This window comes from Clytia hemisphaerica, unplaced genomic scaffold, assembly GCF_902728285.1.
Source record: "Clytia hemisphaerica strain Z4C2 unplaced genomic scaffold, Clytia hemisphaerica genome assembly, whole genome shotgun sequence".
Taxonomy (NCBI): Eukaryota; Metazoa; Cnidaria; class Hydrozoa; order Leptothecata; family Clytiidae; genus Clytia; species Clytia hemisphaerica.
The window spans coordinates 1,669,832-1,691,628 of record NW_027104471.1 but is presented as its reverse complement, the minus strand read 5'-3'; the positions used below and the strand labels follow the sequence as shown (position 1 = coordinate 1,691,628).

The 21,797-nt window shown below is 35.4% G+C and overlaps 3 protein-coding genes across 3 annotated transcripts; 2 read left to right on the top strand and 1 right to left on the bottom strand.

The window, feature by feature from the left end:
• Nucleotides 1-785: 785 nt before the first annotated feature.
• Nucleotides 786-15,342, bottom strand: LOC136821274 (ubiquitin carboxyl-terminal hydrolase 39-like). The gene is made up of 11 exons (XM_067077502.1): nucleotides 15,309-15,342; nucleotides 10,750-10,814; nucleotides 10,012-10,057; nucleotides 9,560-9,624; nucleotides 5,240-5,269; nucleotides 4,659-4,706; nucleotides 3,977-4,057; nucleotides 3,344-3,405; nucleotides 2,821-2,927; nucleotides 2,427-2,554; nucleotides 786-1,716 (listed from the first exon to the last, which is right to left on the bottom strand). Exons 1-11 carry the CDS (start codon nucleotides 15,325-15,327, stop codon nucleotides 1,678-1,680), a joined length of 690 nt encoding a protein of 229 aa, XP_066933603.1. The 5' UTR covers nucleotides 15,328-15,342; the 3' UTR covers nucleotides 786-1,677.
• On the top strand, nucleotides 12,151-15,158 carry LOC136821271 (uncharacterized). The gene is made up of 4 exons (XM_067077500.1): nucleotides 12,151-12,477; nucleotides 12,767-12,856; nucleotides 13,567-13,647; nucleotides 13,753-15,158. The coding sequence occupies exons 1-4, from the start codon at nucleotides 12,240-12,242 to the stop codon at nucleotides 14,241-14,243; spliced, it is 900 nt and encodes a 299-aa protein (XP_066933601.1). The 5' UTR covers nucleotides 12,151-12,239; the 3' UTR covers nucleotides 14,244-15,158.
• A 758-nt stretch (nucleotides 15,343-16,100) lies between the features above and the next one.
• On the top strand, nucleotides 16,101-19,519 carry LOC136821273 (uncharacterized). Its single transcript, XM_067077501.1, has 3 exons — nucleotides 16,101-16,454; nucleotides 17,159-17,233; nucleotides 17,745-19,519. The coding sequence occupies exons 1-3, from the start codon at nucleotides 16,163-16,165 to the stop codon at nucleotides 18,227-18,229; spliced, it is 852 nt and encodes a 283-aa protein (XP_066933602.1). The 5' UTR covers nucleotides 16,101-16,162; the 3' UTR covers nucleotides 18,230-19,519.
• The last annotated feature ends 2,278 nt before the right edge of the window (nucleotides 19,520-21,797 follow it).

Sequence of the window (21,797 nt, the reverse complement as noted above, 5' to 3'; positions counted from 1 at the left end):
TAAGAAACTAAAATCGGTCAAACAGTAAATTAAGATCTAATATCAACAACACAGCGTATCGTATTAGTCTTTATGCAGTTATAGTGGATATCTAGAAAGACAAAACACCCTGGAAATTAATATTAATGACCAGAAATGTAAGCTCTTTTGTAATATGTGCGCAAATAAGATACAGAGACAAGGAAAAATGATAAACATGGAAAATAATCAACAATTTCTCTCTTCTTTAAAAAGCATTCAAATAAAAATAGTTTACGTGACTCACCATAAAACAACATCTATGTTTCATCATTAAGCAAGGAAACTTGCTATAAGATAATCTTTACAAGTGAAATTGTTAATTCATAAAAACAAACTTGACTAAATTACAGTTGAAGCTCATTTTTCAGTTGCATAATTAGGAACTCTTTAAAAACCTCGTATTTCAACTTAATTCATGCTTAAATGAACAACTTTTTTGTTGTGAAAAAGAAGCAACCAAAATTTTCATCGACCCAATGAAATATTTTTGAAAAAGATATGCTATAAGAGGAATAGCGAATAGGGTGTTCGCCATAGAACTCATACTGATATGATACTGAAATGATCATCGTTCCTACATACCTAATCAAAAATTAAAGTACAAATTCTTCATTCCGGAGTGGATTTTTCAGAGCAGCCAACATCAACTCACACATCACTTTGCTCCTATCTTATTTTAGAGAATTTAGTCGTGGAATTTACGACAGTGTGTGACCTTTTGTAAAATTGTTTTTTCTTTTCATATAATTGTCTCATCTCGTTCCTTTTGTTCGTCATTATTTGGTGGCAGTAATTATGACACCTTTATTCTCATCAAATATTTCACACTTTTAAGAGATTAGGGAATACAGTTAAAGGGGAACTCAACAAATTTTGGATTTTTTTTGTTTCTATCCTGAAATGGTTTGTTTCAACGATAAATTTCAAAATTTCAAGGTTGCAACTCTCCTTTCACTCTAAAAATTTGTTTAATGAGCTTTTAAAAAGAGGCTCCCCTCTACTAAAATGAAATTGTTTATCAAATAAAAAAGACGCACTTTCAGCTGTTTTATGACGTAGCTGCATTCAGAAAGAGGAAGATGCTTATCTTCTCAGGCTAAAAATCAGTGAAGACAGGCCCTTCAGTAGAGAGTTTGTGACTAAATTTTTCTGTTTCTTGTTGGATTTTTTATTGTTATTCAGCTAAATCACCCACAATTTACCAGGAATACTTTTCTATGTATTTATTTCTTATTTAAAACAGAACTCTGAAAACATACTGTAGTCATAACTGAATTTGTTCTGTTTTCTGAATACTTTGACGTCATAATCCAAAGAGAAGTCGATCTTTTTTAAAAAGAAAGGGGGTGATTTTTTGAACATATTTTTAACTGAAGTTAAGAGAGATTTTTCATGATTTTTATTTGAGAGATCGAACCTATATACTTTCTTTCTCATTTTTATACTTAATATTACCAAAAATCAGGAAAAAAATAAAAATGAAAAATTTGTTGAGTTCCCCTTTAAAGAAATGCCGCTGCTTGGAGAGAAGTGGGATACCGTGTTATCCATTTCCAGAGAAAGATCGCAGTCGAATTAATATCAAAATGGCTTGAATTCTCCAATATAAATTAAACAATTGAATTTTAAAAACCTAATTGACTTTAAGAAGATCTTTCACGTTTTCGTTGGTTTTGGCTTTTGTAGTTCCCAGATCTGAAACGGAAAAATTTCATAATGGGTTACTTCCTTAGAATGAGAAATGTTTGAAGATTGGTATTCACTAGAAAAAAGTGACTTTGCTTCCAATAGTGAAGCTGGGCGAAAACGCATAAAGTCGGGGGATTAGGAAGAAAAGAAATACCAGGGTTATTCATAGACAATGCATTTCGCAACCCCTCTGATCGTAAATAAGTTCCAATACACGTCTTTTTTTATAAAGGAAACGTTTATAAGGAACTTGAGGGTGAGAATGGTCCGAAAAATAAGGAAATTGTAAAGGAACTGCTCAGGCTGAGAAAAAGAAAACGAGTTAAGGAACACCGAGAGTTCAAATTGAACTTGCACACATTTATAAAAAATCCTAAACAAAAAAATGATAAAATATTGATAAAATAACGTTCAATTGTTCGTCTTTTTGTCAATTGTTCAATAAATCATCAAATCAGTCCAACCTTACCAGCTAAGTAAATAAGGAACTTGAGAAGGAACTTTGAGGTTGAAATTCTCTTGAAAACTAAGGAACTCCAGGCTTGGAGCCAAGTTAAGGTTTCTTATTAAAAAAAAAACGTGTAAGTGTCTCAAAGTTTCTAACCTTTAGGCATTTTAGATACAGTATTTCCGATCATTTTCAAAAAATTGGGCGGAACTCACCCGCCGTCTGGCAAACCTAGTACCACCCCCATCCCACCCGGAGAATAAAGTACCTGTATATAGCTTTCCGACAGTGTAATCATAGGAGGTAGAATTTCTTTGAGGTGCAAATCCTGTACTTCAAACCATTGCTTGTTGCCTTTGTGTAAAACGTGCAATTTGTAGGTCCCTTTACCTTGACCTGCAATAAACAAAAATCCAATAAAGTGAAGTCACAATTGCTTTTAAAGAATTTTCTAAATTATTGATAGAATTTCGAAAAAGAAACTGGGAAAAAAGAAAGCGGTGGGATTGGCGACACGTGATTTTGGCAAAAAAAATCTTTGATCAAATCGTCGCAACAATGGTCCGGCTAAGGCTGCATGCACGAGCATAAGTATTTCTCGCCAAAAAATATAGACGTTGTGGACGTCAAACGATGGTTGCAATGCAGGCTTTCGTACAAACCTGGTTCTCCCTCATGTGAAATGTTTGCAACTAAATCGTATGATGTGTGTGGGTGTGCTTTTTGGACTTCTTCGTCTTCGGATAAAAAGTCTTTCATGTCCAAACCCCTACAAAATATATATAGCATATAGTTAAACTATTGTAACTTTGAAACTAATTTTGTTTAAAAACATACTTTATATTTATTACAATTATACAGACAAGTACACCCATGTGTCACAGACCCGGTGCAACTTTTTTCCCAAAACGGTGATAAGAATTTCTGCTAAAATCCCAATGGGATAGAAATTCTATTGTTCCAAGCTAAAGAAAATCCAGTGGGAATAGTTTTAACGTGCAATTTCTTACAATGAATTTCAAACGGGGATGAAAATATAGAGGAAAGTCAATTTCCCAGTAGGGCTGGAATCGTAAGATAATTTTCCAACCGGGGACGAAATTTTGGTCAAACTTTCCAGTGAGGCTTGTGATACGTAAAAGGGTGTAAAAGAGATATAAAAAAAAATGAAAATAGGGAGCTCACTTGACAGGGAAATTGATGATAGTCGGATTCTTCTCAACAAAAAACGTGTTATTGTTGAAACGCTAAAATAATGAAACATGAATTTTTTTCATTCCTCATTGAAAGGGAGGCTTAAACATTCACTGAAACGATCTGAGTAAGTTAAATAGTCAAACATTTGACAGACTCTAAAGATTGCATATATCTTTATTAGAACGCTTTAATTTTGGCTGAGATGGGTTGTGCTTATTTTTTCATCGAATTCCAGCTTCAGCTGTTCTTATTAACGTTAAGAAAAAATACACATTGTTAATAGAACCATCCATTTCAGTTAAAAAGGTCATCTCGCAGAAGTGCAAAGTCTGATTCTCAGATTGAGATGGAGATTTCGTTGGGATAGAGGAGTAGTTTTGTTGTAAAATACAGTTTACCTTGTTTCTACTTAGCATTTTTCAAGTCTTATAAAATCTTTTTGAATTTTAAATGTCTTGTTATGTCTCAATTTAATGTTCTAAAAAACGTGTAAAGTATTTAAAGGTTTCATTGGATGGAGGCGATTTCAAGTTTCCGGAAAACATAAATTATCAACTCGTCCTCAATTTACGATCTCCTGTATACCAAATAAAGGATATAAAGAAATTATCTAATTCTTACCTTTATAAAGAGTATGAGATATTTTGGTAACTTTGTCAAGCTGAATCTTTTCATTGTGGTATCATAGTACGTTTTATAGTCCTAAAATAATTCAATTGTAACACTGAAAATTTAGTCTAGTATAATAGACTACTTATTCAAAACTCTGGTCTGGAAGCTTATTGTTTTAACATTTTGTTAGCTTTTTCCTTTGTTAAGATTAAAAGATTACCAACGGATTACCGATTTGCTCAGTTTTGATCACGTTACCAAGTATTCCTCTTGGGATTGGTTTAAGATTTGATCACATGATCAAAATACGAGCAAAACAAACTAATTTCTCAAACGCAAGTTCAAGTAAGAAACAAAAGACTTCCAGACCGGGGTTTTTATACGGACTATGTTTAAACAAAACCAGCAAAATATAATGGAAGGGATAAATTGTAGTCTATAGTTCATTCATTTAGACTGATATTTTCTTGCTACAATTTTTGTATTATCATATAACACAAATGTTATTACTGTGCTAGGGGGCATTCAAAAAGTACGTTCGTCAGAGAAGGAGGGGTTCAGAAAAAGAATTGAAGTGAAAAACAGGTTGGAGGGGGTCCTCAGCAACATTTGTATGGCAGCCATGCCGTTCTAAAGTTACAGGCCTGGCAAACGCGCATTGGCGTCAATTTAAATTGTTCGCGTTATATACCTTTTCTTGGTGGCCATTGAATTTCTGCAACAAGCTCAGCAATGGAACCTGAAAACATTCATTTTTAAAGATCATTATAGTAGGGGGTGGCTTAGCGTGAGAATACTACAAATTACATTTTGGGTCTGAAATTTCGCACACTAATGTAACATTATATTAAAATGAGGAACTTTTTGCCGAGAGAGGCAAATTCACAGAGTTTCGCTGGTTACCGTTGGCAATCGAAATTTTTTTAGTTTCCGTCTAGCAACGGGAAACTTTTTCACAAAAAAAAGAAAATTGGCACCAATCGAGAGAAAAAAAAACAACATTTTGATGAATTTTGGCATGATTATACATTATTCAGTCATTCTTCTATCATCAGTAATGCCAAAACTTTTAGATTTTTCAATGAAAAGTTCACAAAGTTTGTAAAAGTGTTGTTTGATGAATTTAAAAAACTTTTGGTCAAGACAATCAAACAACGAAGGATTGCCATGGTAACTTTGAAATTTATTGGCACTGGCCGGCCGCAAAACCAGTTCAGGGCCTCGTGAAGTGTCGGAAAGATAAAGTCAGAGGAATCACGTTCAATCTGTTACCTGTGGAATTGCGTTTTGTTCTAACTGGTCCTAAAATCAATAAAGATCAATCAATAAAATTAACTATAAAAATGAAGGGTTGAAAGATCTTCAAATTAAAATAAAACCTGGTTCGAATACTTGAGATACACTTAAACGAAATTACTTAATCTTAACCCCCTGGAAGACCAAAAAACTACTTTTTGCTACCATTTGCATAATTGGCGTGACAGACAAAAAATAATATTTTAGTATGGTAATAATAATGCTCCAAAATCAAAAAGTTAATTAGGTGGTTGATTGGTATTGAAAACATAGTTTGCTATAGGCTATCCACTGGCTTACATCGTTGTTACCTCAATATTTCCATTACCTATACCCTCTTTGTCTATTAAAAAATACCGTCCAACGTTACTTCATGTCAAAATGTTGCAGTACCCGATTCTCTTACAAGACCAATTTTTTAAGAACACAAGAGGCTCAGTTTTAACCAAACTTTATAGCACAAATTAAGAGCAATTGGATTCACAAATGGCTTCGATTAGTAAATTTAAGTAAGAGCGCAGTGAGAAAATTCTATATACAAACATGCAAGCCAAAAAATCACAAGAAAAATAAAAACATCCAAAATTTACTTGCTCTTGTGTAAAGCTTGGACTCGCAGCCAAATTGACTTCGGAGTCAGATTTTCTTAGTCGTGCTTTCGATTTGTTTTGTTGATGTTTCATCGTTAATTGATATTTTTTTACTCTTTATATTGAGATTAGAAATCAGTCGAGCTTGAATAATAGCTCTCTTAATTGGTACGGTAAAGTGTTGTCCGGACGATGCTGGTTCTGCATACGAAATGTAGAGATATCTCTATTCTAACACTTTCAAAAAAAACTTAAGTAAGGGAGCATGTAGATTGTATAGAAGTCGCTACCATGGGCCTGGATAATCAATTTTCACACAATTAAAGCATATACAACATATACATATACTGCAATACTCGATATTTCAATGAAAACTATGATGTAAATAAACGTTATTATTGCCTATTATTATTAAGTAATATTTACAACTTTTCTCATATACTGTTTGTTTTAAAGCGCAGAAATGTTTTGATTAACGCGAGCCATACGTTGTTCCCTGAAGTATGCTTTCGTGTTTTGTTTCGGATAAACGATCATGCGAACCGCCTTTTGTCCGTACATCAGAAAACTTATAATAAAATTATTAAGAGCCAAAGCTCCAAGTTGAAAGATCTCTTTATCAGCCTCGACTTGGTAATAAACGATTGGGAAGTTTACCCCAAAGACTACGGTCAGTATGAATGTAGAGTATGTAAGAATTACGCCGTCATTCATAACACTTGGTAAATTACGCCCTCTGAAAGCTTGAACAGAACATAATAATTGTAAAGCCATAGTTGGAATGATCACAAATCTGAGATGGTAAGATGTGTTGCATACGTACTGACGGGTCATCTTGACCGTGTCAGTGATTTCCAGCAATTTGATTGGTCGTTGATAGGCTGAGACGGCGAAAAATGAATTTACAGCAATGAGAAATAAGAGAACGGTAAAGATTTGGGTCGCGATGGTTCGTTTGATCTCCTCACGGGTCAGGCGAATCTTGCTCAGGAATGCTTGTAACAATTTTTGCGATTTGATGAAAACAATACTGACACTAAAAACATAGGTAATGCTTACGAACAAAACTTTAGTCAAACAAAAATGTTTGAAATAATATTGTTGCCATAGCAATGACAACATTACGGTACCGAAAATAAACACAATCAACAACATGTGTCCGACGGAAAGTTTAAAATCAGAGAGTGATACAATAGGTGAATCTTTCTGCTTTATAAAAACTATAAGCGTCAACAGTGTCCCAACGGCTCCCACACAACAAATTCCAATGACAAAGATCTTCTCGGAAGTCAGCTGCAATGGTAAATCAGTGTAGGGATCTATACAACCAGTTCGACCTGCATTGCTCATGCTCAGCTTCCCGGTACATGGTTCGCATGCGGTATTCCCGTAAACAGATTTGAAATGATTGAACGGACATGGTTCGCACTTCCAAGTATATCCATTGCTTACATTTCCATATGTTTTATAGAAACCAGGCCAGCAAGTCAGTGAAGGACAAAAAGCTGACTTGATAACTGATTGATTCTGACTATTGAGAAGTCTACTTTGATTCCGATTAAAGTTTTTGAACTCGAATTCGTCATAATTATGATTGAATGTTATTCCAGCACGAAACCGCACACGATTCGATATGTGTAAGCTGAAAAAAACCCAATACAGTCCGCCGGGAATCGCATTAACGGAAACTTGTTGTCTTACCCGAAGGAAAGTATTAAATCTAGTTGTAGCATTTCCGTCTTTGTCGTATATTGTAAGAAAATAAAGGAAATTAGCGAAACTATTTTCTGTTACGCTGTAAACTCCGAGACGGATATGAGCTGGCAAGACTGATGCATTCAATTTTGAAATCGCCACTTGAGTCCTTCCTAATCTAAATCTGAACATATCTGAGAGTTTGACAACTGTAAAATCCAAGTTGTAGTCTGGAATATCAATATCGTGACATAAAATCGGTAATCTTATAATCGAGCTTTGAAAAATCTCCAAATTGGTTTCGACATGTTGTGTTACTTCATTTTTTCCACCGAAATAAATGACCGCTGGTTTTTGCCCACCCAGCCATTCTTTTGTCATCATTGTTTCACTTTCTATGACTATTGTAGGTTCAATACTGATCGAGTGTACACAAAATCGTCTACGCTTGAAAAATCGAATACTGCTCGTGAAATATTTTTCATAAATATCTGATGGGCTTTTTATATGGATCAGTAAAACATTTTCCCATTGAAAACGCTCACAAAGTTCGACCAGTAATCTAGCATACTTGTGTGACCCTTCTTCCCACCAACCTTCTAAAATGTTCGTATCGAAAACAGGAATACCATGCACCCAAGATTCTAGGAGCCTTACCATGGGTTCAGGCGTGTAAACAAAGATGGCGGCTATCGAAGATCCTATCCTATCCTCCAACCTTGAGAAATAAGCTTCATCGAGCATTAAATCAAGAAAAGTGTTCATCAGTAAGGTAGTGTTATGGCACACATCAACATCCTGGTAATGTATTGTCATACGAGATTTCACTTTCCATATGTTTCCTTCAGCAACCATCCATGCCCTCCATACATACCGCAGATGTTTTGCTACACGATTGAATTCACTAAAATTTGTTGAGCCAGTACTTTGATCTTTTCCCTCGCAGATCGAGAATAACCCGATACTCCGAATAGTCAAAGGAATTTCATTGGCGTTCACCTGTTGGATTTTCACCAATATTTGTAGAACGATCAGAAAATTGTGGTACAGCATCCCGTTTGAGAGCTACTGCAACAACCGTTTATAACGGATCTGACAAACAAACCAGAAAGTGCTTCGTCAAAAAAATGGAGTTCGAGGTAAACAGACAGTTAATTTGTACCTTGAAGAAAGTTGTGAATTTTCTAGTTTAGTTTTTATATTACAAGTACCATAGGGACAAAGCGTTGCCCTAACAATACTTTATATTTGTGGACCATAATTGTTAATGTCGAAATCAAAATAAATGATGAAGTACAAAAGGGTTAAACGGACCGCTTGTTTAGATAAAAATTATTTGGCGTTTTTAAAAGGTTCAATTTTGAAAAGAACACGAAAATAGGAGTGAGTAAAGTTCATTTTTGAAAGGCAAAGATTATCTCCAATAAATTAAATGTTGATCCTAAATGATTAAAAGTAGTTTGTGCAAAATCGGAAAACGGAAAACAAGTTCAAAACAATCAAAACTATCGATATTTGTATCGAGTATCGAGCTTAAAAATCGGTGGTATCGATTTTAAATTTGACCCATTAGTGACATAAATTCACTTTTAGAGGAGTGATCATAATATTGTTTAAAAAATATCGAAACGCACAATGTCATTGGAATCGCTTATGGCATCACAGAGTGTAGCGTTGTTCATGTCATGCTATACGTGGTTACTACTGGAGTAATCAAGTCCAAAACGTCGAAAATGTGCTTCCAGTTTGAACTGGATAGCTTAGTCGGTAGAGCAGTAAAACGAAAGTCGCGAGTTTGAATCTCACTTCATTGTAATCAAACCGAGTTCAATGTGCAGAGAGATTTGTTTTGCGAAAATTTCTTCCCCAAAGTTGAACTTTAGACTATCAAACTAAGTGGAGGAAACTATCATTTTTTCGAGAAAGGGCCAAAAATGACTTTATAGGCCACTCTACAAAATAGTCCAGTCTACTAAACGACTCCGTGTAGGGTGATCAACAAAAAACAAACCTTGAAAAGCGGGGAAGCAGGGATGTCTAAGGTCAAGTACAAGAATGGTGTCGTCAATTCTTTTTCTAAAAAAAGGGTAAAAACATGTAAAATCTTTGATATATGATGGGTGTGACAAAAAACTTTGACAATCTTTCATCCTCATACTATATCGAGCGATGGCCAAGTGGTCAAGCGCGTCAGCGTCTCAAACCCCACTCCTTCCAATGTTTCATTCAATTGATATATAGCAGAGGCGGCTGGTTGTGGACCCCGTGAAAACAATCAAAAGATTGTCTAAAAGTCCTAGATTACTGGGCTATCCACGTAAAATATCGACTCTATCGAGCCTGCAAGAACAAGAAAAATTGTGTTTATAATAGGAGATCCTGGATTTTTTAATTGAGATCGAGGCTTAAAAACTGACACAAATACACTTGTAGGAGAAGGGGTGACCTAAATAATGAGGTTACCTTTGTATTCCTCTTTCTCCAGTAGTTTATCGATCACATCTTTGTCCTGGAAGAAATGAAAATTTTTTCTTGGGTGCAAAATATATACTCTTTTGTGCTTAATTGTAGATAGGGATGGGTGGAATAAGCAGGGGGTTGGTACTCTGGGAGAAAATCCAGTCAATTATAAGTGATTTTGGGGTGATATTCCCAAAAATCGCCAGGAAAATAAAGGTTTTAGCACTTTTCCAGAGAGATTTCCTAAAATGGGGGGGGGGGGTCATTATAAAATGCTACTGGGATGATTTTTATCCGAAAAATTGCAAAATGACCCCCCCTACAATTAAGCACAAAAGAATAATGTTAACCTGATATTTTTGTACGGAAAATAATATGACCATGTAGAAAAATCGTGGAGGAATGATTCCTGAACCAAAATTTGCGAGGCATTTGAGGCATTCGCCTAGTAATCCAAGGGTTGTGGGTTCGATCCAAGGGTTGTGGGTTCGATCCCCGGTCACTGCCAAATCAGCGAATGAGTTTAGATTGCGTAATCTGATCTAGGCCGTAAGCTACTGGGAGCTGAAGGCAGGTGAGGCGCTCCATCTCAGAATGCAATCTCCTAGGTCTAGCGAAACTATAAAAGGGGATAGACTCCCTGCTCCTATTCTAAACAATCGGACTAGAATCAGGAGCCATATCTTAACATTTAAAGTGAGTTGCAATGGGGGCAGGAGCTTTTAAGGGAAAGAGCCTTACATCAGTTGGCGGTAGTTTGCGAGACCACTGTTTCATTTCACCACGGAACGATTTGTAGATTACACCTAGAAATAAAAGTTGAGGTAAACTGGCAGATTAAGAAGAAGAAACAAAGTTTACAGTGATTCACTAAAAATTAAGTGTTAATTTCATGGTTTTCCTTTCCATACTCTGATTTTTTTTCTTAAATTTTGATGTCTAGCATATTTTTCTAGACTAGGTACTAGGTATAGTATAAGTGATTGAAATATGGTAGTTATGTAGGTCAATATATTTTGTTGTCAGTTAGGACGATCGTTAAAAGGCCCCTCACATATCAATTTTTCTCACGACTAACGACAAAATGACGCAAAGTCTAAGACTTCAAAAGGTCGATGTTTTCATTGATTTTCTTAGCGTCATGGTCTCTGACCCCCACCCCCTCGCGTCAATTTGACGTTAGTCGTGGAAACATCGATATGCGAGTGACCCCTAATTTAGTCATATTCGACTTCCTGAAGGTTTGACTGGGTTATATTCCAGAAAAGTCTTCTCATTAAATTCGAGGGTTGACAGATAAATACACCATCTCAAGTGTTTAAAAAACAGGTTGTCTGATTATGGTGATTAGACTTTTCAAAGCATAATATTGCATCGCTGAGTTAGATTTTCATTGTTTCTTTGATAAGCTGACATGTTAAGAAATGAAAGTTTAGTGTATAATGCTCCACAATTAAAGTATTTCCTTGCATTGAAGTGCTCATTGCTTGCTTGTTTGTTTGTTTACATCTTTCAAGCATGTGATTGTTTAATTTGTGGTAATTAAGTTCTTATAAAAAAGAAAGGATTAAAAACTAGCAATCCAGTCTAGTGAAACAAATATACAATCACAGTAAATAAGGAAGCGGCTAGTTACATAGGATCATAGTAATGTTTAATTTTTCAATGACATTTCGAATGGCTGTAATAGCTTCACACAGTGATGGATGAGAAAAAAACTCAGTTTTTATTTGAGATTCATATGTAAAAAGGTTGAAGGTAGTTTGTACAAGAGAGAAATACAAATATAAAACGGTTTGATAGGAGAGAGGAATAAAATAGTTTGCCGATGAAAGATTTTATAAAAACATTTGGATTTTCGTTGTTATGTTGGATGTATAGACTAAAGAAGAAAGAAAGTCTGATATCAAGATTTTCGAAACCAAAAAGAAAAGTAATTTGAATGAAGAAAGAAATTAACAAGTTGGTACTGAGCAATAAATATATTAATCATCGGATTATATTTTGGATGAAAAGAAAGAACAACTTGTGTTGAGAAGTAAAGAAAACAAGTGAAGATTCAGCTCATTTTTATTTGAATATCTTTATCAAAAATTGTTACTAAAACTTATAAACATTACTAGTTAACTATAATTTATAGAGACTGATATTGATACTGATATTGGTGGACCATTGATTTCATTGATCATAATCGATTTTAAACTGTAAACTATTGGATCCGAGATATTAAAATGACAGAGAGACCATTTTCAAAACCATGGCAAAACAGTGATGCAGTATTGATTGTCGAAGATAGAGAATTACATGTCCACTCGATGATTTTATCCTTAGCGTCACCAGTTTTTGACTCGATGTTCAATGGTAGTTTCAAGGAAGCTGAGAGCAAGCGAGTGGAGCTTGCAGGGAAATCGTATGATTTGCTGGAACACCTGCTAAAGATTATATACCCGAACTTTGAATGTGGCCTTGGTAAGTGGAACGAACTAAAAATCTCAGCAGCAATTAAGCATGCTTTTGCAGTGCATATTATTGGAGGAAGTGAGTCTTGGTAGGTTTGTAATAACTAGCGTCAAGAACTGCTTTGGGAAAAATTTCACTCCTTTTCAATATTTATAGAAATAGACATCTTTCTTTTTCATCATTCTTCTGACATTTCAGATAATCATTTCAAACAAGGTAGGGAGTTGAAATCAGAGGTTAGGAATATCTCAAACGTGTTGATTATGATGACCCGTTCGATTTTACTTTCATTTCTCAGAAATCAAAACAGATCTATGTGGGAATTGCTACCCAGAGTTCAGCAATTCAAAAACGACACTGTCATGTATCGAATGTAGAAAGAATCAAGGTATGGAAACTCAACTTATTTCTCGAACAGGTCATGACTGATGAAATAAAGCCGAATGCAATAAGGGAATGTTAAACATTTTCCAGGCAAGAGAATGTTGCTGTGTAACAGACGACCTATTTAACCATGAACTCTTTTTTCGCGGCACATTTTTTTAAAAAATCTAGTGTACTTGCTTTAAATCTAAACGTTCTATAAAAACCATAAGCCGCGCTACTCTTAGGTTAAAAAAATACTTCGTTTCAAATCCTACTTAGAAGATTCGCGCTTCATTTATACTTCATCTGCAATCATGGTGAAAATATATTGAGAATTTAGCTTATTTCCTCGTTTTTCGAAATTTGGAGTTCGGGCGAGAAAGTCATTTTTGGGCTAATTGATAAATTTATTCGAGTATTTCAATTCGGGAGGGGTTTATAGACTTCCAGGCTATATTCTGAGCCCTAATTTAGAGCGCTTCCAAATCGTTTGTGGTTATAATATTTCGTAGGAATTTCCGTTTTTTCTCAAATATTACGACCATGATTGTGGATATGACGCTGTAAAATCGTTTCCATTAGAATATTATAAGGTATCCGTTTGCTTCGTACTCACATTCGAAGAAGATTCCAAAAACACAAGCCGATAAATCCCAATCATAGATTTTTCATCCGAGACCCAATATAATAAGAAATGTCTCAAGGAAAACACCCTTATGTTTTTTACTTTAGGTACCAGACCATTTTGTGGTACGTGTCGAAGCCCAGGCGCTGAGCAATGTCCGAAATGCAAACAGTACTTCAAAAGATCGGGTAAGAATGAGAAATATTCATTTGTTATTTAATTGGTTTAAGGAAAGGTGCTGTCTATACTATATTACAGATCATCAATTTTCCACTTTATTTATTTCACTATAGACCGAAGAAGATTCCAACATTTGGAGAACCTTGAGAAACTATACCAACTATCCCAGGAATATCTAATTGAAACATTACGTCAGAAAATCCATAGAGAATTTGTTCAACTGAGTCAAGCACTTGACAGTACAGACAAAAATTATGCTATGGAACTCCTTATAAGTGCCGAAAGACTAGATTGTCAAGAAGCAGTTGCCAATTGTAGTCGATACGTTACTCGAAACACTGAAAGCTATGGAATAGACGAGATATGTTCTCCAATTGGGAATCTTAAAGATTTGATGAATGGTAAAGGTGTGAGTTCACAGACCAGAATTAAATTAAAAGGGTTGATGGTTGAGAAACGTCTGAGCGAGATTAAGGAGTATTGCAATAACACATTCTGGAATAAACCAAACAATGAGATCGATCGATACAAATTGAACGACGCCATAAAGGATTTACATATTATCGCTAAGGATATGACCATGTTTGAAATTGAAGATGAGTGAATCTCACCTTCATATATTATAACCCCTAAAACTTAACGAAATTTCAAAGTCGATAAAACCTAAAACCACTTATACAAATCGAAAGCTCTCAAAAATCAATATAGAGGATTTTTTAATCTCTAGAAAATTAACGTCAAAATTACGTTTTAACGTTATTGCTGGTCGATTTACTGGAGTTACATCGGGAAACAACTATGTTCACTTAAAAGTCCTCTATATAGATTTTTGAGAGCTTTCGATTGGTGTAAGTGTTTTTGGGTTTTCTTGACTTTGAAATTTCGTTAAATTTAAGGGGTCAAGGGGTTTTGCTTGTGACGTCAGTTTCTTAGTCTTAAAAAATTTTTCTAGGTCTTAGCAAAAGACCCCCCCCCCTCGCGAAAAACTCTTTTTAAACACTTCATTCTTTGAAATGAACCAGGTTTCGTTGCATCGCATAAAAGATGTCACGGGTCCTAAGGGTTCGCCCCAAACTATTATTTCTATGTTTTATATCATCATATAATCATCTTGACGTTCATTACTTGTCTATCACATGTATATTGATAGAACATAAATTATCCGTTTTAGCCAATAGTTTTCGAGCCAAAATTCAGACGATTAAGTCAATGTATTTGCTTATTAAGGGTTATTTTGAGGATCCCTTATAAGTGCTGAAAATGGAATATTGAGCATTTCTAACATTTTTGACTTAATCTTTTAAATCATTCTGGTTGACTGTTTTCCTGTTTGTGCACCTCCTTGTTAATCGATATAAATCAACTGTGCTCGTTAATTTGGACATAATAATAGCCGAGTTAAAGAGTACTCTGCATAGAAATACAGTAATTTGATACCTTAATTTTAACTGTTTAAAAAATGACTTTTGAACCACAGACCATTACTCAAAAAGTCACATACCAAATTTTAAGTTTGCTTTTTTTCTCTCTTTAAACAGGATGGGCAAAAAAAATTTGGTCAGACAAAAATTGTTCTACTTACAGAGCAATTAGTGCCATATTATTTTACCCACCCAGTACAGTAGTACTGTAATAGAAAAAGCATTTTGTTAGATATTTAAATTTTTACGGGTAGACTTTAATGCCATCAACCATTAAACATTGAACCAAATCACTTCAACGGTTTCGGTGATCAATTTTCTTTACCCCTAAATCTTCGTAGATTCAAATATCAAAATTATTATTTATCTTTTTTAACAATTATTTCATTTCTGATCATTTAATTTATTCATATTTTATTGAATTATTGAACAAAATACAGCTAAGGGTCCGTTTTTCTTTAAAAAAACGCAGCCGGATGTTCTACCTTCACTTTTCGGTTGCTGAAGTATAACAAGAAAGGTTGAAAAAAGTTTTAGTTGAAGAAGAAAATGCGCTTTTTATAAGAAACTAAATGAGAATATAAGGCATCCGTTGCCAAATACTAAGAACAAGTTTAAAACATTAAAATAGCTTTATTGGCTCCAAACACCCATTTTCTCAGGAAAATACTCACTAAAATTAAATCAAGAACAGTTTAAGAACATTTTTTTAGCTTAAAATTCAAAAATTAAGAGCATCTTAAAAACGTGTAATAGAGAAAAGCGTTAGAACTGGTCATCCTAAGCCCTAGATGATAACAATACGATGCGTTAAAAATTTATCAGTTTTTAGAAATAGTGTTTTCTTCAAGTGAATTGTTTATGAGTGACTCCGATAGTTCTTTACAATTTCTTTACTTTGAATCGTCTCATTTATCGTTTAATTCATTTAAAATTAATGCCAATAATTTATTTAATATATATTGCAGGTCCAATTAATTGACTTCCATGAAATGATAAAATATTCATTAAATTTAGTATATGTTTGGATCAGAATTTGATACTAATGTAATGGAACCTTCTTGACACAATTCTAAAAAGTAAGGAGTGTACGGTCTCCACAATGGCAGAAGCAACAAGTCAAGAATCCAAGAAAGACTCCGATAAAATTGATGAGAAATATGAGTCGCCGTTCTCGAGCCCATGGAAAGGGAGTGATGCTGTCTTGGTCGTCGAGGGAAAAGATTTATATGTGCACACACAAACTCTCTCCCTGGCTTCTGAAGTTTTCGAAGCCATGTTCAATGGTAACTTCAAAGAAGCTCAGAACAAAAAAGTCAATCTTGAAGGAAAATGTTATGTATTGGTGGTAGAAATGTTGAGATTTCTGTATCCTAGTATTGACTACTATTTAGGTAACTCAAAATTCCGCAAAATTACAGGCGGTTCGGGGGGGATACTACCGCAGCGTACTAACACATAGGGTACTTATACCTTGATTCTCAGGGAATCAGATACCAACAACCCCTACACGGTGCTCATTTCTCCTTACCAAACCTTTACCCTACATTATCTGCCTTTTCACGCCAGCCCTTATTGGAGCTATTTTTTCGTCGCTGTCGTATTGAGGGCCGACGTAAGGGATCAGAATTAAATTATGGCCGGGATAAAAGTGGAAAAAAAACTGAGCTTTGGCGTATTAATTAGCGCCGGGGTAGAAAAAGGCCGATAAGGTCATTAGAAACCGATTACCAAGAAAACGTATGGGTACATCTCCCTGGAAAAAGCTTGGAACATTTCAAAGTCAATGACAAGACAATTTAATCTTTCAAAATTATAAAATCAGGAAATCAAAAAATATGTTTGCGTTAAATGAAATCTGACTATGTTTGGAAATCAGGAAAATTTTCGTTCTAATTCAGTTCCAATTACTAGGTTAAAATAAGAGTTACACCCACCCCCACTCCAAGTAAAGTATCAGATACTAACTTTTTGAGATTGAAAATTAGACACCGCCACACGGCTATGACTCATTACCCGACAGTTGTACCCACCTTGATGGTTGGTTGCCAATTTTAGCCTTTTTAAAGTTAACTACATCAATATATCTTCGTTCTAGGTGGGATAGGATTATTGAATGATGGCCAAGAAACAAACACATGCCAAGAATGCAAAGGACATTTCCCGAGGGGAGGTAAGAGTAATAATAACAAGCAACATGCTGAATGGACCTACATGATGAAGATAATCAAATAATAATAGGACAAATAGCAAGAGAGTAAGAAAGTGTAGTGAGCAGCTTGAATAGATTACCGTGAGTATCACAGCTCGAACGAACGAACGAACGAACGAACGAACGAACGAACGAACGAACGAACGAACGAACGAACGAACGAACGAACGAACGAACGAACGAACGAACGAACGAACGAACGAACGAACGAACGAACGAACGAACGAACGAACGAACGAACGAACGAACGAACGAACGAACGAACGAACGAACGAACGAACGAACGAACGATATAATATTCTCTAAAAATAGCATTCTTAAGTTCTGTTGCCAAAATCCATGATGGTGATATTCTTGTAGCATAATCTTAATTTTTTGACCAAACTTTAAAAAATAGCGGGTGAGACCAAGGTGAGACAAAAGTTGTTGGGCAATTATTTCAACTGTATCAAATGGTTCTCATTTAATTTAGATAAACGAAGGCAAGAAAACTTGGACAAACTGCTCCAGTTGTATTATATGTCTGAGGAGTATATGCTGCATGAACTACAGCAAAAAATACTTCAGCAGGTATTACAAGAAAGTCTCTGCATCCAAGGTGAATCAGTCGAATTTATAATTGGCTTAATGAAAATGGCAGATACAGTGTCAAACAGTAAAGCTGTCGATAACTGCCTTGTAAATATAACAAAAACATTTAAGGGATACACTACTCAAAGAAGTTACCGAAATACCTTCGAAGGAATTGATGGAAAGATAAAAGATAAAAATCTTAACTTTGGGCTGAAACAAAAAGTAAGGAATGCGTTCCTCAAAAAACACGCGTCTATTCTAAGAGATTATAAGCCTTATTTTTACTCTGATAAAAAGCTACCAGATGAATTGAAAAATTGCAATTATGCCGGCTATCCTTTTGAATTCGTGATTAGAGATTTGGAGGCAATGTCCGAAGAGTAAGTAGCCAAGAGTGAGTGGTATGATGTGCATATCGCCGTGTCAATTCAAGACAGACTTAAGTCCATTTTTTCGAAAATTGACTTAAGACCATAACCCCCTATTTTAGCATGCGCGCTTTCCAAAAACGGCCTTAAGTCCACAGAATTCTAATGGGAAAGAGGTGTATTTTGCAATTCAAAAAAAATAAGAATTTAGAAAGTTCCATAATATATCAACCATAAACAGCCTTAAGTCCTAAATTTTAGTGCAAATTTTATTTTCTATGAAGCATTGACATAAAATGCGTAGCCTTAAGTCCAACACATCTCAACCTTTAAAGTCAATGATCTCAAAATGGAAAAAATGGACTTAAGGCTGTCTTGAATTGACACGGCGATATGTACTAAAACAATTTAGGAGAATTTCTCAATTACATTATATGAGTAAATGCTGCAAATGTCGTCGAAAGTTTCTCAAATTTCGTCAATTCTCAGGACGTTGGACACTTTTTAATTTTTTTTAGCAATTTCAGCATAAATCCTCTTACAAATTGGGTTTTCTGAAAATAATATTTTATGAGTAATAATGTATTTTTACCTGGACCAAGCTTTATCCGCCATCTTTGATCGGAGATTATTTAGAATTGGTACCCGAGAAGAAACCATTGCAATGTTAAAATTAACGTCTAACAGCGCTACATCATCAAAAGTATTCGAGGAAAAGTAGATCTAGCGCTCTCAATGCATTTTTACCGCTATTGAGTAGTGCCGCCATTAAGGTACCAATTTCAAAAAAACTCCTATCAAAGATTTTTGGTTGGCTGGCATTGAGTAACTTGGTCCAGGATATGTAAAGGTCAATTATTTTTACCTATAACTCTTTCTTGTTTGCACGCTCTGTGAATTTTTGTGAGACAATTAAAATGATGCAAAACGTATAATTTCTCAAAGTGTCAATCAAGCATTGCACAAAAACGTTTTTATTTTAAAACTGCGTAAAAGATGCACAGTGGTTTGGAGACAATTATCGTTTGGATTGGTTATTTGAAGCACAATTTTAATGCCTGAGAAATATAACTTCCTTCAAACATCCGTACTTCTCAAATGCACGTTTTTTATAAGAACATCAAAACAATTGTAAGCCTTCAGAATCGAGTGTTTTAGGGTCCATTAAGCCTAAAATTGATCTCAATTTGTTCTTGATATTTTAGCCTTCTTTAGCGTTCTTACATAGTTTATTCTTATGAAAAATGCTAATGTCTGTAAAAATGTTATCTTGCGAACTTTATTACTGTATTCTCTATTTGTTACTAACGTGTATTTGATAATATTATAAAATCGAAATAAAAGTTTATGTTTTTCTTTACTTCACACAGAGACGATACTTTCAAAAAACTTTGTGTTGAATGGGAAAACGTTTGAGTGGAAGAGGATCAATGCTGGTGTACCTCAGGGCTCGATTCTTGGTCCTTTATTCTTCTTAATTTACATCAACGATATCCCATTAAACCTTGAGTCAAAACCCAAAATCTTTGCTGACGACACCTCCTTATTCTCCCTTGTGATGGATCAGCTCTTGAGCCTTGGGGTACTAAACAGAGATCTTGTCAGGATAAGTGAGTGGGCTCGTCAATGGAAGATGTCTTTCAACTATCAGGGGGGATCCGGGTCAGAATTCGCCGGAAATTCGGCCGTCGAAATAGTTCCTCGGTCGGCGGAATGGTCGTCCGACCGGCGGAAATGTTATCAGGCCGGCGGAAAATTGGCCGTCGGAATAATCATCCGGCCGGCGGAACAGTTATCCGGCCGCCGAAAAAGTCATCCGGCCCGCAGAAAATTAGCCGTCGGAAAAGTTATTCGGTCCGCGGAAATTGAGGTCGAGTTATTTTTTTCAAGTTATTTTTTTTGAGTTATGAAAAACAGAGTTGTTGCGTCCTTTTTCGTAATTTTTGGCTTGATTATAATAACCTGATCAACAATCTGGTATTCGGGAACCGAGTTATAGAAAAGTTTAAAATAAGGGAATTTTAAATAGCTAATCTAAAAGTTATTCAATTTAAAATAACCGAGTAGTTAACAACAGGAAACAACTCGAACAATTAAAGTAAGCAAAAAAAAAACGATAACGACGATCTTGATGATGACAATGACATCATATTTAAACCAAAATTTACGGAAAGTGTTATTATAACTCGACCTCACTTTCTGCGGACCGGATAACTTTTCCGACGGCCAATTTTCCGCGGGCCGGATGACTATTTCGGCGGCCGGACGACTATTCCGCCGGCCGGATGACTATTCCGACGGCCAATTTTCCGCCGGCCGGATAGCATTTCCGCCGGCCGGACGACTATTCCGCCGGCCGAGGAACTATTTCGACGGCCGAATTTCCGGCGAATTCTGACCCTGACCCCCCCTGATATTCAACCCTGACCCTTATAAACAAGCTGTGGAAGTCTATTTTACTTGCAGACTCATTCCTGCTAATGCTCCAGTAATCTCCTTTAATAACACTAAGATCGCTGCCAGTGAGCACCAGAAACATCAAGGTCTTTTATCTTAGATTCAAAACTTTCTTTTGATCACCATCTTGATGATAAGATAAAAAAGGCAAACATGTGCCTAGGAGATCTCTTCTTACCATCTATAAATCTTATATTAGACCTCATCTTGACTACGGTGATATCATACATGACCGCCCAGGAAATGCCTCTTTTGTGCAGAAGCTTGAATCCATTCAATATAATGCCTGCTTTAGCTATCACAGGTTGCTTTCGTGGAACGTCTCAGGAGAGAATATACTCTGAACTTTGCCTTGAAAGCCTTGCTGACAGACGCTTTGTCAGAAGAATGATATTTTTCTATAAGATTATGAATAACAATAACCAAGCTCCGTCTTACTTACGTAACTATTTGCCAGCAAGGCTTACAGCGCCAGTTAACATGAGAACAAGAAATCCTTTTTATCTTCTCAATATACGAACTGAGCGTTTTCGTAATACTTTTTTCCTTACTGCATATCCCAGTGGAATGTCCTGGACGGTAATATAACAAATCTACCTTCTGTTAAGATCTTTAAGATTGCAATTTTAAAATTTTTAAGACCCAAACAATCCCGTGTTTTTGATGTTTCTGACAATCAAGGTGTAGACTTTCTAAATCGACTTCGGGTACGATTTAGTCATCTCAACGAGCACAAATTTAGGCATGGTTTTCGTGATACTTTAGACCCTTTTTGTGGTTGTTGAACTAACTCAGTTGAAAATACTCAGCACTTTTTTCTGCACTGCTCTATATATTCCCATGCGAGACAATCTCTGTTCGACAAACTACAAGACTTAGGTATTGTTTTCCTCCCGCACTTAACTCCTCTTATTTTTGTCAGCTTTTATTATACGGTGATGAAAGCTTGACTTCAATTTCAAATCAAACTATAATCTTTTGTGTTGTTGAATATATCCATGAATCTGAAAGGTTCAGTGGTGCGTTATTTTAGTCTACTACAACCATAGCTCCACGTCACACCTTGTTTTACTTTCTATTACCTCTGGCGATATAACTTAAGTTTCTAGCGGAGAGAGGGACTATAT

Bases quoted from the DNA above. Each gene is read 5' to 3' on its own strand.
- LOC136821271 (XM_067077500.1), top strand. From the start codon at position 12,240: ATGACAGAGAGACCATTTTCAAAACCATGGCAAAACAGTGATGCAGTA. The intron at 12,478-12,766 runs GTAAGTGGAACG...TTCATTTCTCAG, and splicing joins GAACTTTGAATGTGGCCTTG to AAATCAAAACAGATCTATGT. The intron at 12,857-13,566 runs GTATGGAAACTC...TTTTTACTTTAG, and splicing joins CGAATGTAGAAAGAATCAAG to GTACCAGACCATTTTGTGGT.
- LOC136821274 (XM_067077502.1), bottom strand. The intron at 2,555-2,820 runs GTTTGTACGAAA...TGTTTATTGCAG, and splicing joins TTCACATGAGGGAGAACCAG to GTCAAGGTAAAGGGACCTAC. The intron at 1,717-2,426 runs GTACTTTATTCT...TTTCCGTTTCAG, and splicing joins TGTCGGAAAGCTATATACAG to ATCTGGGAACTACAAAAGCC.
- LOC136821273 (XM_067077501.1), top strand. From the start codon at position 16,163: ATGGCAGAAGCAACAAGTCAAGAATCCAAGAAAGACTCCGATAAAATT. The intron at 16,455-17,158 runs GTAACTCAAAAT...TCTTCGTTCTAG, and splicing joins TAGTATTGACTACTATTTAG to GTGGGATAGGATTATTGAAT. The intron at 17,234-17,744 runs GTAAGAGTAATA...CATTTAATTTAG, and splicing joins AGGACATTTCCCGAGGGGAG to ATAAACGAAGGCAAGAAAAC.